This window comes from Astyanax mexicanus, chromosome 25, assembly GCF_023375975.1.
Source record: "Astyanax mexicanus isolate ESR-SI-001 chromosome 25, AstMex3_surface, whole genome shotgun sequence".
In the NCBI taxonomy this organism is placed as follows: Eukaryota; Metazoa; Chordata; class Actinopteri; order Characiformes; family Acestrorhamphidae; genus Astyanax; species Astyanax mexicanus.
The window spans coordinates 23,824,319-23,840,333 of record NC_064432.1 but is presented as its reverse complement, the minus strand read 5'-3'; the positions used below and the strand labels follow the sequence as shown (position 1 = coordinate 23,840,333).

The following is a 16,015-nucleotide window of genomic DNA, read 5'->3' as shown; positions in this document are numbered from 1 at the left end:
TTTTGGACAGTGGATTTTTACAGCTTTGAAGGCAAATATGGAATTCAGGGAGGTAAGATGTGATAATGTGCAGGAAAAATTAGATATTTAGCTTAAATGACACATTGGATATGACTTAATGTATATTAGAAATACATTAGAAGTGGTATAATAAAAATGTGGTGAAATTTTAAGTCAATCAGACCTTTTTACACCAGTGTCACTGTGTGTAACTTTATGACATTAATATATGCATTTAAAAACAAAACTTAATATGTTGGGTTGTTTTTGTCTGAACAAAAAAGAGAAAGAACGCAAAAAAAATCAGGTAAAAGTACTTTTATTAACAACAGCCTAAATATAGAACAAGCTAGGAATAAAAAAAAAAAAAAAAAAAAAAAAGACCAAAAATACAGAGAATAGAATAAGAATCAGGATAGAAAATATGAACAAAGTTACACAACCAACAATTACATAAATCCGGTTCACTGTAAGCCCCATAAGACGTTTTAAAGCTCCGCCAGTACATTATAAGCATTATTACACTATTAAAAGAACATTTTAGTCTAATTTTATAAACTTGCACATCAGTTCAAACCTACAAATATGTAAGATTATCAAAGTGGAATATATAAAACATACATGTGCTGAGGGGCAGAAAAAAAAAAGCAAGAAACCTTATTTACACAAAATTTTAACCCTCTATGGAATGGTGTTTCCCTCGGACAACAAAACAAAACAATTTATTTGGTTATTTTAGAGTCCATTTAATTTAATAATAATAAAAAAAAGTGTAGGTTTTTAAATATAGTGCCACAAAATGCATGTGTTTGTCCAATTAAAGTTGGGGTTGATGTGTGTTTTTACATTTAATCTGTGGGTGGAGCCACACGGGTTGCAAATGCTCAATTTAAAATACTTTCAGTAAAAATGTTTATATAACGACACTTGAATATGTAATTAAGTGTAATTAGCTTTAATTAGTAAATAAAAATAGCGGTGTTTTTCTTTTGTTGCCACAGGGAAACACTGAGGTTCATTTACACAGAGGGTTAAATCAGCGCTCTGGTGTTTAGTTGGCGAGTATCTGCCGCTGACGGTTGGCCTTGACTTTATCTTGGGGACGCTGGGCCAGGACCTTGCCCTCGCGGCTCTGAACCGTGCGGGTCACCGTGGAAACGCCGTCCACGAACTTGGTCTTGAAGAGGACGTTAGCGTTGGTGAACATCCCATCTTTCAGAGACACCACAACAAACTAGGAAAAATTAAAAATTATAATATTTAAAACAGGCTTCAGACTGGATCATTTAAACAATTCCTTTAATTTAATTTATCAGCTCCTTTTTAACCTGTTCTTTATTGTTTATTGTTTTTTTTACATAACAGCATTAAAAGGAAAATATGCCATCAGCTGTGTGTGTGCATGACTGCGAGAGACAGAGTGAGAAAGAGAGATGCAGAGAGAAAGACAGACAGTAAGAGAGATGTAGGGTGAGACAAAAAAGAATAAAAGCTATAGAGAGGAGAGAAAATAAAGAAAAAGACTGAGAAAAAAAATGTAGAGAAAGAGTGAAAGACAGGAGAAAGAGAAAGAAAGATAAAGCAACAGATGTAGGGAGAGAGAGAGGTAGAGAGAGAGAACAAGATTATGAAAGAGATGGAGAAAGATAGAAAGTGATGCAGAAAGAAAGAGGTAAAGAGACGTAGAGAGAAAGATGTAGAGATGCAGAGAGAAAGGGCATTAGAGAGAAATGTGGAGAGAGATGGAGAGTGAGAGAAAGATGTAGAAAAAGAAAGACAGAGATGCAGAGAAAAGAACGTAGAGAGAGGCAGAGAAACATATGTAGAGAGATGTAGAGAGATGTAAAGATGTAGAGAGGGAAAGAGCGGTAGAGAGAAAGGTAGAGAGAGATGAAGAGAGAAAATTGTACAGAGAAAGAAAAAGAGACAGTCAAAGACGTAGAGAGGAGAAAAAGAAAGAAAGGTGAGAGATGTAGGTAGAGATAGAAAAAGATAAGAGAAAGAGAGAAAGATGTATTTAGATGTAGAGAGAGAAAGAGATGTAGAGAGTGATTTAGAGAGAAAGATGTAGAGAGGAAAACAAAACAGACAATGAAAGAGCTGTAGAGAGGAGAGTGAAAGACAGTGAGAGATGTAGAGAGGTAGAGAAATAGCTGTAGAGAGAAAGAAAGAGAAAAAGAGAATAAAATAGCTGTAGAGGAGAAAGAAGAAAAAAAGAGAGTGAAAAGATGTAGAGAAAGAAAAAGAGGTAAAGAGACAGAAAGAGGTAGAGAGCAAAATAGAAAGACAATGAGAGAAAGATAGAGAAAGAGACAGAGAGAAAATAAAAGAACTGTAAAGAGGAGAGAGAAAGAAAGCGTTAATAAAAGGTCTAATAATAAAATCGACCTTCTGAACTCAAGCGTAAGTGTTGCTGTTCTGGATCACTAAATAAAACTAATATGTCACCAGGTTCTGTCAGCTGTCATGATTAATTTGCATAAAAATAAACGTAATTTTCAGTGTTAATCTCAAACCTGAGAGTGTGTGAAGTGTGTGCGCAGCATCTGTCCGATGTTCTGGGTGTGAGACAGGTCGAGGGCGGCGTCCACTTCATCCAGGATGTAGATGGGAGCAGGTTTAAACAGCAGCATGGCCAGAATCAACGACAGCGCCACCAGAGACCTGAAACACACAGACCAGCACTGTAAACTAACACTGCTGAAGATCTGGCAACCTCTACACAGGATTCTGTTTAAAATCCGTATCCTCAGGTTTAAGTACTGACCTTTGACCTCCACTTAGTTCAGTCAGATTCTCCTTCCACGTGTTTCCAAGAGCAACTTTAAACTCCAGCCCGTCCAGAACGCCACACCCCTCGGGCGGGGCCAGGCGGGCATTCGCCCCCGGCAACAGCGTGGAGAATATGGACCCGAAATCCTTATTTACCTAAAAACAGAACACACAGCGTCAGGAAACAGATCATTTATACTCAGATTTTACTGCAGCCTGAAGATATAAAGATTTAAATATAAAACACAGACCTTCTGCCAGGCCACGTTCAGTGCCTCATTCTTCTTCTGATCCAGCTCTTTAATCGTCTCCAGAATCTTCGCTTTATCGTTCTCAACAATCCTCTTCTTCTTCTTCAGCTCATTATACTATAACATATTTACACATCAGAACATTAGACACATTAATTTATATCGAGCAAAACTACAGAGACCACTTAAACCTATAGCAAAATCAGATAAACTGGTCATTATGTTTGAGTAAAGTGAACATTGTTGTTTTATTCTATAAACTATTGACATTTAAAATATTAAAAATTGCAGCAATTATTTAGAGAAAATGAGAAATGGTCAACATAAGGATCATGTTCATATTCATTTAGAAACAAAAATACAAAAGTTTGTAAGAGTATAGAAATCAATATTTGGTGGAATAACCCTGTTTTTTAAAATCACCACCAGTCTTACACACTGCTTTTGGATAACTTTATGCTGCTTTACTCCTGGTGCAAAAATTCAAGCAGTTCAGTTTGGTTAGATGGCTTGAGACCATAAATCTTTCTCTTCATTATATTCCACAGGTCTTCCATCAAACCAAACTGCTTGAATTTTTGCACCAGGAGTAAAGCAGCATAAAGTTATCCAAAAGCAGTGTGTAAGACTGGTGGAGTAGAACATGATGCCAAGATAATCAATTGTAATTAAAAACCAGGGTTATTCCATGCAAATATTGATTTCTGAGCCCTTAAAATATACGTTCATTTTCATTTAGAAAGAATAGTACTAATATATAGTAATACTAGACTAGTACTGGTGTTAGTATTTTGAGGTCTTTTAGAGTAGAGCATTTTAAAAAAGGTACTGTCTAAATTAAAACATTTCCATAACTTTCCCCATTACCCCCCCACCCCCAAAATCATAATGTGCCTGAATTCCCCCGTGGATCTAAAGCTCTGGCCTTTAAGTTTAGTTAACCCTTTATAGATTTTTACCCTCTCCTCCGCCTCGCTCAGCATGTTCATGGCTCTGCGGTTGATGTTTCTCTCCAGCTTGTCCTTGTTCTCCTCCAGGCGTTTCAGTCTCTGCCCGGCTTCTTTGGGACTGTTGGTCTTGAAGTCGTAGGCGGTGTTGGGCTGACCGAAGAGACTGCGCTCAGACGAGATCCAGTCGTTCTCCGCCAGCATACGCGCCACCTACACACCACAATATACCCGTTATACCCCCCCATACACAGTACCATCCAAACAACGGGACACACCTTCTCTTTCTACACTGTAAACTAGCACTGAACAAATCAGAAACCTCCACAATCTAAACCAAAACCGGCCCTTGATCTGAGTATTAAAGAACAGGGTTAAAGGAGGAGGAGAATAAAGAGGAGAGACAGAACAGACAGACAGACACAGACCAACCGTCAGAGAGACTCGCAGACAGACCGACACACCGAGAGACGAATTGACAGAGAAACAGACACAGAGAGACTGACAGAGACATATCGACAAAGAAAGAGAAAAAAGAGAGAGAGAGAGAGACAGACAAACATATACAGACTAAGAGTGTCAGACAAAGACATATACAGACTGACAGAGAGAAAGAGAGACACACTGAGAGAGAGTGACAGGGAGAAACAAAAAGAGAGAGAGAGACAGATCGACAGAGACAGACACAAAAGGGAGAGACACAGAAAGAGACAGACCAAGAGACATACAGATTGACGGAGAGAGAGAGAGAGAGAGAGAGAGAGAGAGAGAGAGAGAGACGTACTCTTGCAGCAGCGTCTGCGCTGTCCTTCCTGTGTTTGCTGATGTTGTGTTCGAGTTCTTTGATCTTGAGTTGGGCGTCGTTGTTCTGTTCTCGGAGACGATTGGCCTCTTCACTTTTTCCTTTAATCTCTCGTTCCTGTCCCAATATCACCTCCTTCTGCTGGGTTAACTTCTCCTGCGCCTCCCGCACACATTCCTACCACACATACACATTTATATGCATTCAGTCTTAGTCAACATTAGTTATTAATATTGCACTGGAATACTAATATATTCCATTACATTCCTGTTCTACTACTATAAATTTCATTTGTTATAAACTTTATTTGTGATCAATGCACGGACAACTGTCCAAACTTACAGAGGATCAGTTTTATCCACTTGCTCATATCCAACATCATGAGAGACAATCAGCAGAACCGTTACCTTATTGGCTGCGACCTCAGTGGTCATGTGACTGATCTGATCCTGTATGGCCTTCATGGCGTCATCTACTGCCTGAATCTGCTGCTCATAACCGGCCTGCTCTCGCTTCAGCTCCTCCAGCTCCAGAGCTACAGCATCAGCCTCCTGCAATCACACATGGACAGAATAGAATAAACAGAGACAAAGGGGTTAATGTAAAGGTACAGGATGTTTAAATGAGCGTTGATTTGGTTCAGATCAATAGATATAATGAATTAACGATGCATCAAATATTTAGAATCCAAACAAAAACTAGTAACTACATCATTAGATTTAGCAAACCCTTAAGATTTGAGAACCGAATCTCATTTTTTACCACAAAAAAAAAAGAAAAAAAAAAAGTGAGTAGCAATTCTGGAAAGTTCTGTAGAAACAGCTACAGCTACTTCACAAAGAAGAGAATGGTGCACACACCCGTCTGTTATTTTCATTTTGTTCAGTTTCAGACAAATAAATAAATAAATAAAATTAGTGCATCCTCATAGAAACTACATAAAAGCTATCAGAGCCGTCTCAAACCCAGGTGTGATTTACCTGTTGTCTCTCCTTGAGTTTTTTGTTGTAGGCGTCGGCTTTGCTCTTGGCCTGGTTGAGTTTCTGCTGAGCTGCTTTCAGTTCTTTCTCTCGCTCAGCTTCAGCATTCTTCATCTTATTCTCCAGCACCCTGAACTTCTCCTCCGCCTTCTTCTGCACCTCCTTAGTCTTCGTCAGGGTCTCCTCACTCTCCTCTAACATGAGAAACAATAAATAAAGCAGTACACATTAACCAAAACTGTAAAATCGCTGTATAAACTGACATGCCAAGTGATCATTTAAACACTGACAAAGTCATGGGACATTACTGTAGTCCCAAGTCACTCCAACTGGCCTTACTGAGTGGAGGGGTGTGTGTGTGTGGTGGTTGGTGTATACCGATGGTCTTGCGGAGGTTCTCCAGTTCCTCCTGCTGTTTGTGGAAGGAGCTCTGCTGCAGTTTGGTCTCCAGTATCTGAGCCTCTTCAGTCTTCAGGTCCAGCTGCTGCTTCAGCTGCCGATACCTACAGGAACCAGACCAACAGTTAAACGTTCTGTCACACTGCGGCACCCTACCTCACGCTACAGCACTTTTTTAACTCAACGACCCAACGCCAGTCTTTATAATGAACTGCATCGAATATTGGAGTAAATAATAAAAAAAAAAAACAATCTGCTGTACAGTTAAAAAAAAATGTATTACATTAAATGTAATGCTCTGTTGGAGATGCATGTTTCGGTTTCGGCATATCAGTTCAGCTGCTGGAGTTGAAAAAGTTACTCACTTTTCCGCAGTTCCTTTCAGGCTGCCGAGTTCTGTTTCCACAGCGAGAAGCTCCGCCTCCCGAGCCCTTAGATTATCCTGGACATCTTTGACTTCGGCCAGTTTAGAGAGAACTGAAGCCGACCGAGCAGAAGCACCTGAAAACAGCGAATCCCCGAGTCAGTATCAGCAGATATTTAAAGTAAAATGACACTGAGTACTGATGCGATACTATTTAAAAAAAAAATTCTACCAAGGTAAAGAAAATTTATTCATGAATTAACAACTATTGAAACAGTATCAAAACATTTTAAAACACAAAATATACAAGTACTAAACAGACAAAAAAAAAGCTAGTGTAGCTCCATATTCAACCTTTTAAAGAGGAAATGGGGTGTGCATGCAATTGTGTGTGTATAAGAGCGAGAGAGCAGGAGAGAATGAGCATGTGCCAGAAAAAGCTGCCTTCAGCACCAGTGTGAAAACAGCAAACTTCTACAGTTTACAGTAAACTTGGAGTAACATCGCATTCTTGATAAATCAGTGATGTTGATTAGTGTTGGGCGATATGGACAAAAATGTATATCACAGTATTTTTCAAGATTCTAATGGTATATCAGTATTATTTAAAAAAAAAAATTAAATGGGCTTTTATATTGATTTGTGACTTACTGTAATAAATAAAAAATAATATATAAATTAAATATATTTAAAAGGATATAATTTCTTCTTTTATTCTGATAAAAACACTTACAGTGAGGAACAGCAGCAGGAGCTCCTCAGATTAAGTGCTGTTCCGATTTCTCTCCAGGCAGGACGGCTTTAGAAGATTGTTTGACTGCACAGGGCTGACTTACTGTCACTGTGTTCGCTTGTTATGCTAACTGGCTAGCGTTATCTAGCGAGCTGTACCTGCTTTTTTTGCGGTGCTGTTCTACACAGCGATATGCATACTGATTCAAATCGGCACTAATTGAGGATCTTTATGGACCAATTCCCATCCTGTGCAATTACATGATCAGATCGGGGACATCCTTAAAACTCATTATTATTATAAAGTAAACAGAGCTTTGGTAAATTTCTGTTTCTCCATCACACACACACACCCACCTCCCGTCACTGTTCCCTGAGGATCGAACACGTCTCCACCCAGAGTGACTGTTTTGGTGTGCACACGCTTATCAAACGCAGCCTTCTTAGCGTTATCCAGCGTATCACACACCAGCGTGGTCCCGAAAACAAACTCCATCACTTTACGCAGCTCTGACTCGTAACCAACCAGCGACAGAGCCGTGTGCACGTTCTCCTCCCCCACCTGAAACACACACAAAAAAAACCCACACACAATCCTGTAAAACTAACGTTTACAGCCACAGACTGAGGTCTCACTTGTACGTTAAGCTCTACATACGCTACCAGGTTTTTAGCAGTTTGGACCACGTTGTCGTTGATGGTTCGAGAGGAGATCTTGTTCATGGGGATGATGGTGTATCTGCGTTTCAGTTCTCCCTTTTCCAGAATCTTCTTACCAGTCACCTAAAATTCAGTTTTACACAGAGCTAAATCAAAACTATATGAATTTAAAATATAAAGTGTTCTGTTAAATTACAGAGGTAATTGTTCTTGCTGTGAAAGAAAACACTAAATCTATCGAAGTGCCATAAAACATCTTTACATTATTGTAGAAATTCTCAAAACCCTTGAATGGAATAATTAATTAATAGTTAACAGAATGATTCATTTAGTGTTTAAATACTAGACAGACAGACAAAGACAGACATAGATAGATAGACAAATAGAGAGACAGAAACAAATACAGACGAATATAGATAGATATATATTAATAGATAGACATAGATAGATAAATAAATAGAGACAGGCAGTCAGACAGGTAGATAGACAGACAGATAGATAGATATAGACAGAGATAGACAGAGACAGATAGACATAAGAGAGACAGACAGACAGAGATATATTAATAGATAGACATAGATAAATGGACAGACAAATAGAGAGACCGGTAGACAGACAGATATACAAACGTTTATTAAAAGATAGAGATAGATAAATAGAGACAGATAGACAGACAGACATAGATGGATGGAGTTTAAATCCTAGGCAGACAGTCAGACAAACAGACAAAGACAGACATAGATAGACAAATACAGAGACAAAGACAGACAGACACAGATAGATAGTTAGACAGACAGGTAGGTGTAGACAGATAAAGAGATAGATATTAGTAAAAGAGAACTTACCTCATTGTCCACCACAACGTTATAGAGGCGACCCCCCGCCACCACCTCCAGAGCGGTCGAGTAACACACATCAGTTACAGTGAAGAGACTCGCCACCAGACCCTTCACCTTACTGCGCTCCCAGTTCTTCTCCGGGTCCCTATAAACACAGACCATAATACTTCATCTCTTCTCCATGTTTTGAGTAACCGGAATGAGTTTTTAGCCATAGAATTAGCATAAACATGAAACAGCTTAATGCTAACACTAAACACATTGTAGTGATTTTTCCTAAATTTATATTTTAAAAATAAACCAATAAGATGTAAGACTGAATGTAGATAACAGGACTGAGTGTTGAGATTGAGTTACAATAAGATCAAATATACAGAAAAACTAATGAACTTAGGAACTTAATTTTTATATTTCCATGATCTTCAGAAGAACCAGCTGATGTGACTTCCTGTTGTAGAATGTTCCAGATGATCAGGGTAATTTGTTATGGTAACAGTACTGAGTGAAACCCAGGAACAACTAAAATGTGTATTTTAACTTGGATATTATGGATTTACTATAAAATAATATTTTTAAAGCATAGATGAGCATTGGGAGTCACACAATGCAGAGGGATTTTAATAATTATATTTAAAAGTAAAGTTAATAGTTGGAGAGTGGGGATTAAGGTAACAAATGTTATTTTTTCAGTGTTCTAAGTATTTTCTTTTATTACATATTTTACTTTTGCAATGAAGTCAATGTACAAGACACTATGATTAATAAAGTATTTAAAAATTATTGTGTGTTACACATAATGACCTAGGGACAGACATCATATCATTATCTCTGTAGCAAAAAATACTTTTAAAAGGTCCTGAAATTACAAATTGTAAGAAATAATTGATAATTGTTTAAAACGCGCAGTTACCTGTACTCGAAGCGGAGGTTAGGGAACTGGCTCATGAAGGAATCGTATGTTTCTCTGAGCTGGTTGACTTTACAGGACAGCTGCCTTTTCTGCTCAATCAGATGCTCCTCTCTGCCATCTGAACAACAAAAACAAATAAATCTCCAGCTTTATTTTCCTTTATTTTATGCTTTCTTCCGTAAAATCTGCTTAGAACAGCCAGCGTACCTTCATAGTTCAGCTTCTGCAGCTCTGACTGCAGCTTCTCTCTGCATTTCTGCACGGCATCGAAGGCGTCCTGGTCTTTCTTGTAGCCACTGTCCATCTTCTTCACCTGGGCCTGTTTAGTCTTCAGCTCCTGCTGAGCGTGCTTCAGCTTCATCTGAGCCTGGCAGAGCGAGAGAACAGGGCTGTATAATACTTTGTTTCAGCAATACAACAGCACAGCACAGCACAGCACAGCACAGACGTGCACAGTTACTTTTACTTTAAATAAATCATAATTGTTAATTTTTTTAATGGAACATTCACAGTATCCTCAACATCCTGAATATCATAGACTTTGTCTTAAGAGTGTATTAATAAAATTATAATTAACGTAATCTGGTGAAAATACTCCATTTTAAATACAGTTTTCATGTTTAAAACCAATATCAATAATGGTACCCGGAGTATCCGGTGAAACTGATGAATGACCGATTTTCCCCTCTCTTAAACTAAACCAGCCACCTAAATAATATTGTACTGTGAAAAATTTATTCTACCACTATATGAAGCCTAGAGCTTTGGGTTCTAGAGGTTGAGCGTTTGGGTACTGAAATTTGATACCAAAAAGTCACCGACCAAAATGTCTCTGTACTACCGGGAACCAAAAAGTCTATTTAATAATAATAATAATAAATAAAAAAATAAAGCTCATAGTTTGTTCCAACAAGATACAAAAAAGGTGGTAGTACTCCTCACGATGACAGTATGAGAATGACAGTATGAGAATGAGATTACTCATGTCAGCTGTTAAACAAATAAGTTGTGCAAATAAGAATTAGTTAAATATTTATCACTTTTAAAATTTTTGGTTCCACTTTAGAAAAAGGTATCGAAAAAAGTAGTGTTGGGTTTACAGCGCTCAACCTAGCTTCTGTTCACCTAATATTTCGCACTATAAAAGGCACACAATCAACACATGTCTCTTCTGGTCCATCTGGTCCATAAGGCGCACCAAATTATAAGGCGCATTGCATGTGGCTTTTGTAAGGCAACAGGGGTGTCGCCATGATTTCCTTTTAAATTAACAGGTCTCACCGTGGGGCTACAGGCTGATAATACTTAGCACTAAATTAACAAAAAGCTAGCGCTAAGTGCAGTGGTTAGCGGGTAATGCTAATGATGCTCCAGCAGTGCTAGTCGGGGTTAGCAGCAGGGTACAGGCCAATATTACTCACCTCTGAATGGCACAAGAGCTAGCACATTGTGTGATTAGCAGCTAATGCTAATACTGATGCAGAACTAAACTGAAACTCATGTATAATGCTGTACTTCAGCGGAGTGGCTTTACTGCTCCTTAATACAATTCGTACATAAGGCACACTGCATTATAAGATGCACTTGATGATTTTTGGGAAAATTAATCAAATCAGCTAGCTGCTAATACTGTGAGCAGAGTAAGGTAAGCATGATGCATTATAATACTACAATGTCTTTTCCCAGTCTAAGCATTCCTTACGAAGACGAAGAGCATTTATAAAATCTTACTTGTTTGGCCTCGGTTTCTGCTTTACTCATGTCATTTTTGCAGGTCATCATCTGCCCAGCCAGCGTAGCTTCCTCTCCATCCTCATTGGCCGACAGGCCGGCTGACACCGCCTTGAAGTGCTGCTGTGCCGCTTCCAGCGCCTCTGCGTCTTTCTGCCCCTCCTCCTGCACCGCCTTCAGCCGATCCAGCGCCTTTCCCACCTCGCCCTCCTTTGCTGCCATCATTTTCTTATCCTAAAGTAAAACAGCAGATTGAGTGCACAAAGATTTCTCTATTGAACAACATTAAATGTTAATATTAATATAATTATTGTTATTATAATTATACTGCCTTTTTCCAGTAGTGGTAAATTCTGTGCATTCCTAATAAATTACAGTGAACAACGTCTCAATGGGTCACTTCCTCCACATACCTCCTCCATGTTTTTGACGAGTTCTTTTCTTTTCTTGGTCTCATCCTTAAGATTTTGTTTCTTCAGGTCGAGAGCACTCTGTGCTTTGGTATCCACTCTTTGTGCTTCAGCCAGAGTCTCCTCCAGAGACTTCAACACTCCTGCTACCTCCTATAAAATCACACAAAACACTCAGGAATGATACACTGATATCAGTCGACTGCTGAATTCGGTTTAAGGTGGTTTAATAAAAGGCATGGCGATAGGTCACCTTGTCTCGGCTTCTCTCCAGAGCTTTAATCTCCTCACTGAGCTCCTGGATACGAGCAGTGTTCTTCTGCATGCTCTGCTGGAGCTCGGTGATGGAGGCCTGCATCTGCTGCAGATCCTCGGCCGACTTCAGCTTGGTCTCCTCCGCACAAACGAACTGCCAGGCGATGTACAGCCGGCTCAGGTGCTCAATCTCCCGCATCAGCTTCTGGTACTCCAGGTAGGAAGAACGCTCCTGTAGGACACAAAACAGTGAATAACTGATGCTGAATCTTTAGAGCTGATTACACGTCCATGATAATACATATAATAATAAATATCCCACCCAGACGGAACGAAAGAACAGACAGAAATTAAATTTATTGAAAAAGTATCAACATTGTAAGATGGTTTCCATTGCACGCTCGACTGATCATGTGACCCATGTAAAAGTGGGACTTATTGCTGTACCTGAGTTACTATTCATGTTCATCTATATAAGCTGTGGCTGGAGCTTTTCATTGTGACTGGTGCTGTCACACTCTAGAAGTGAAAAACGAAGCCTCGGAGAAGAGTTCCAGAGGGGTCTTAAGGCAGTTTAAACCTCTACGGTGATTCAACATGCCTTTGGCTTAGCCTGTGCGAGCGCCCTATGCAGCTACCCACATTAATTTTACTGCCTGTCCATATGTGTCCCTGACTCTGCATCACTGCAGTTTAAACTGCGAAGGCAGCAACGTTAGAAATGTAATAAAATTTACAATAAAACCTCCCATAATGTAAGACCATTTTGTGTTTAAATGCCTTGTATAACATTTTAGGATTATCAGATTAATGAAAAACATTTAAAAATATATATAAAAAAATACCAAATTAATCCAATTACATTAAATTTATGTACTTAGATTATTCAAAAGGAATTTAGTGGAAAATAAACAGACCAAACATTTCAGCTTTATGGACAAACTAATAACTGGGAATAACTGGTTTAAGAATAACTGGTTTAATATATTACTAAACTGGTAGTGCTGGGAGTGTTGTGACTGACCTCTTTCAGTTTCTCCATAGCAGGGGTTATCTCCTCTTCCAGGATCTGTGATTAAAGAAGATTTTATCCATTATATAAGCAATAAAATACTACACAAACACAAACTACACACAGTACACAAACACACACGCTACACACAAACACAAGTACCGTTTGAATCTCTTTCAGTTTAGCATCTTTCTTCTCGATGGTCTTCTGAGCGCTAAGTTTCTTGCACTCATACATCCTGGTACCAGCAGCCTCCTCAATCATGGCCAGAATCTACACAAGAATATTACATTTACATAAGAATAAATTATATAACAAACCAGTTTTCAAAACCACGAACAGGGATGATTTATACTTATTTAGCAACTATTTAGCACCTGAAATGTTTTATATGATTCAATTACAATAACATAGAAACTGTTAATTCATTAAGAACAATTACATTTTTAATAAAGTAAGAAAGAAAAATGTTGTTATTTAATTTTGCAAAACAATAAATAGCAAAAAAATCCAGTATTTGGTCAAATGTTTCTTGGCCCAATTAACCAGTGTTGGAAAATATTAACTCTCTCGTGGTACCACTTACCTCTGGTGGTTTCATGTTCAAAACTTTGGTGATTCGACCCTAAAAGAAAAACAACAGTTACCAAAACAGAAATATCCTGTAAATTAATAATAATTTATTCCACCAGCTATATCTTTAAAAAAAAAACATAAAAACATACCTGCATAATAAGAAAATGAGGATTGTTCACATTCAATCCAACTGAGCAGAAAAGATCCTGGACTCGCATATTATTAGCATTCACTCCATTAATGAGGTACTTATTCCTTCCACCGATAACCACCTACACACACACACACACACACACAAAGGAGGAATTAAACACCAGACTTATCACAACACGCTTCACTAATACAGATAAAGCAAAGAGAGGCCTGCAGGCTGACCTGTCTGGTGATGGTGATCTCATCGTGGGTTTCAAACCCCAGTGGGCTCTCTTTCTTGTTGGAGTTGTCAAATACAATGGACACTGTGGCTTTAGTGATTCCAGCGAGCCCATTTTTGTACACCAGGTCCTGAAGATTAGACGCTCTGACCTGCAGATATAAAAACAATAATAATTTAATTAGGCTTAGGTAAAATTAGAGCTATAATGTGTAATGAAAACCCAATACGGTCAAATATAAGGTACAGCAAAAAAACGCAAGTTTCAACAAGAAGCAAATACTTTAATAATTTAGGGATTGTTTCATCTATATATTCAATATTAGTATTATTACTATAAGCAGTAGTAGCCTAGCTAACCCTCACTATAAACTAAAACTAGCTTAGTTAGCCAAGCTAACCCTCACTATAAAATGACTAACTCAGTTAGATAACCTAGCTAACTTTCCCTATAAACTAACACTAGCTCAGTTAGCTAGCCTAGCTAATTCTCCCTACAAACTAACGCAAGCTCAGTTAACTAGCCTAACTAACTTTCCCTAACTCAGTTAGCAAACCTAGCTAACTCTCCACATAAAATTACGCTAGTTCAGTTAGCAAACCTAGCTAACTCTCCACATAAAATGACGCTAGCTCAGTTAGCTAACTGTACCTACAAACTAACGCTAGCTCAGTTAGCTAATTCAATAGAAACTAACGATAGCTCATTAAGCCAACCCAGCTAACTCACTAAACAAAATAACACCGCCTCAGTTAGCCTAGCCTAGCTAACTCTCCCTATAAACTAAAGCTAGCACAGTTAGCTACCCTAGCTAACTCTCCGTATAAACTAATGCTGGCTCAGTTAGCTAGCCTTGCTAAGTCGCCATATAAACTAACGCTAGCACAGTTAGCCCAGGCTCCGTATTTAATCGGTTTTTACCTGCGATAAGTTGGAGATTCCGAGCAGAAAACAGATGGAGTCTAGAATGTTGGACTTGCCGCTGCCGTTCAGTCCGGTAATCGCGTTAAACAGCGGGTCGAAGCCGGAGATCTCAGTCCGCTCCGCGTAGGACTTGAAGCCCTCCAGCACTATAGACTTTATATACATCTCTCCTGTAAAGTCCGCGCTACCCCGCTGTACTGCTCACTGCGCGCCCCGATACTCTATACTCTATAACTGACGCTCTACAGTAACTGATAGATAATCGATAGATAATCGATAGTAACAGACAGCAGCAGCAGCGCTGATCTATAACCGCCGGAAAGCTTCAAATGTTGAATTTGGCGCCAGACCGCCCCCCCGCTCTTCCTCTGCTGCGCTCTGTGAGTGATATATCCGGAGTGTGCCGCCACCTGCAGGTCGGAATCAGTTTCTCTGATTGTGCTGTTTATAGGTTTATGTTTGAGTAAAATGAACATTGTTGTTTTATTCTATAAACTACAGACAACATTTCTCCCAAATTCCAAATAAAAATTTTGTCATTTAGAGCATTTATTTGCAGAAAAAAACTCAAACAATGCAAAGAAAAGTTCATATTCATGCATATTGGCATTTTCTCCTCCACCAGTCTTACACACTGCTTTTGAACAACTTTATGCCTTTACTACTCCTGGTGCAAAAATTCAAGCAGTTTAGTTTGATTTGATGGCTTGTGATCATCCATCTTCCTCTTGATTATATTCCAGAGGTTTTCAATTTGGTAAAATCAAAGAAACTCATCATTTTTAAGTGGTCTCTTATTTTTTTTCCAGAGCTGTACATAGATGCCTCATTACAGGCTGGAGCGTAATCCAGCATCGTCACCTTAATAATAATATAAATTGATAATACAACTTTTAATTTTATGTTATGTTATGACACTAGTTGTCAGACTTTAAAAAGGTATTATTTTATTTATTGTTAGATTGTATTATTATTATTATTATTATTATTATTATTATTATTATTATAATTATTACAGTTTGTATTAAATGAATTTCAGATCCTCAAAGCCGGGCCATGCATACATGAAGTAAATAC

General features: G+C 38.5%; 1 protein-coding gene across 1 annotated transcript; it reads right to left on the bottom strand.

Moving 5' to 3' along the window:
- Positions 1–303: 303 nt before the first annotated feature.
- On the bottom strand, positions 304–15,301 carry smc2 (structural maintenance of chromosomes 2). Its single transcript, XM_022682055.2, has 24 exons — positions 14,936–15,301; positions 14,016–14,165; positions 13,790–13,912; positions 13,651–13,689; positions 13,227–13,337; positions 13,077–13,121; positions 12,051–12,284; positions 11,801–11,950; positions 11,388–11,621; positions 9,864–10,023; positions 9,657–9,774; positions 8,753–8,891; positions 7,911–8,030; positions 7,605–7,809; positions 6,517–6,652; positions 6,131–6,255; positions 5,753–5,946; positions 5,180–5,323; positions 4,755–4,949; positions 3,983–4,183; positions 3,024–3,140; positions 2,768–2,928; positions 2,517–2,664; positions 304–1,234 (listed from the first exon to the last, which is right to left on the bottom strand). Exons 1-24 carry the CDS (start codon positions 15,101–15,103, stop codon positions 1,052–1,054), a joined length of 3,600 nt encoding a protein of 1,199 aa, XP_022537776.1. The 5' UTR covers positions 15,104–15,301; the 3' UTR covers positions 304–1,051.
- Positions 15,302–16,015: the final 714 nt, after the last annotated feature.

Bases quoted from the DNA above. Each gene is read 5' to 3' on its own strand.
- smc2 (XM_022682055.2), bottom strand. From the start codon at position 15,103: ATGTATATAAAGTCTATAGTGCTGGAGGGCTTCAAGTCCTACGCGGAG. The intron at 11,951-12,050 runs GTGACCTATCGC...GTGATTTTATAG, and splicing joins TGGAGAGAAGCCGAGACAAG to GAGGTAGCAGGAGTGTTGAA. The intron at 11,622-11,800 runs GTATGTGGAGGA...GTTTTACTTTAG, and splicing joins TCGTCAAAAACATGGAGGAG to GATAAGAAAATGATGGCAGC.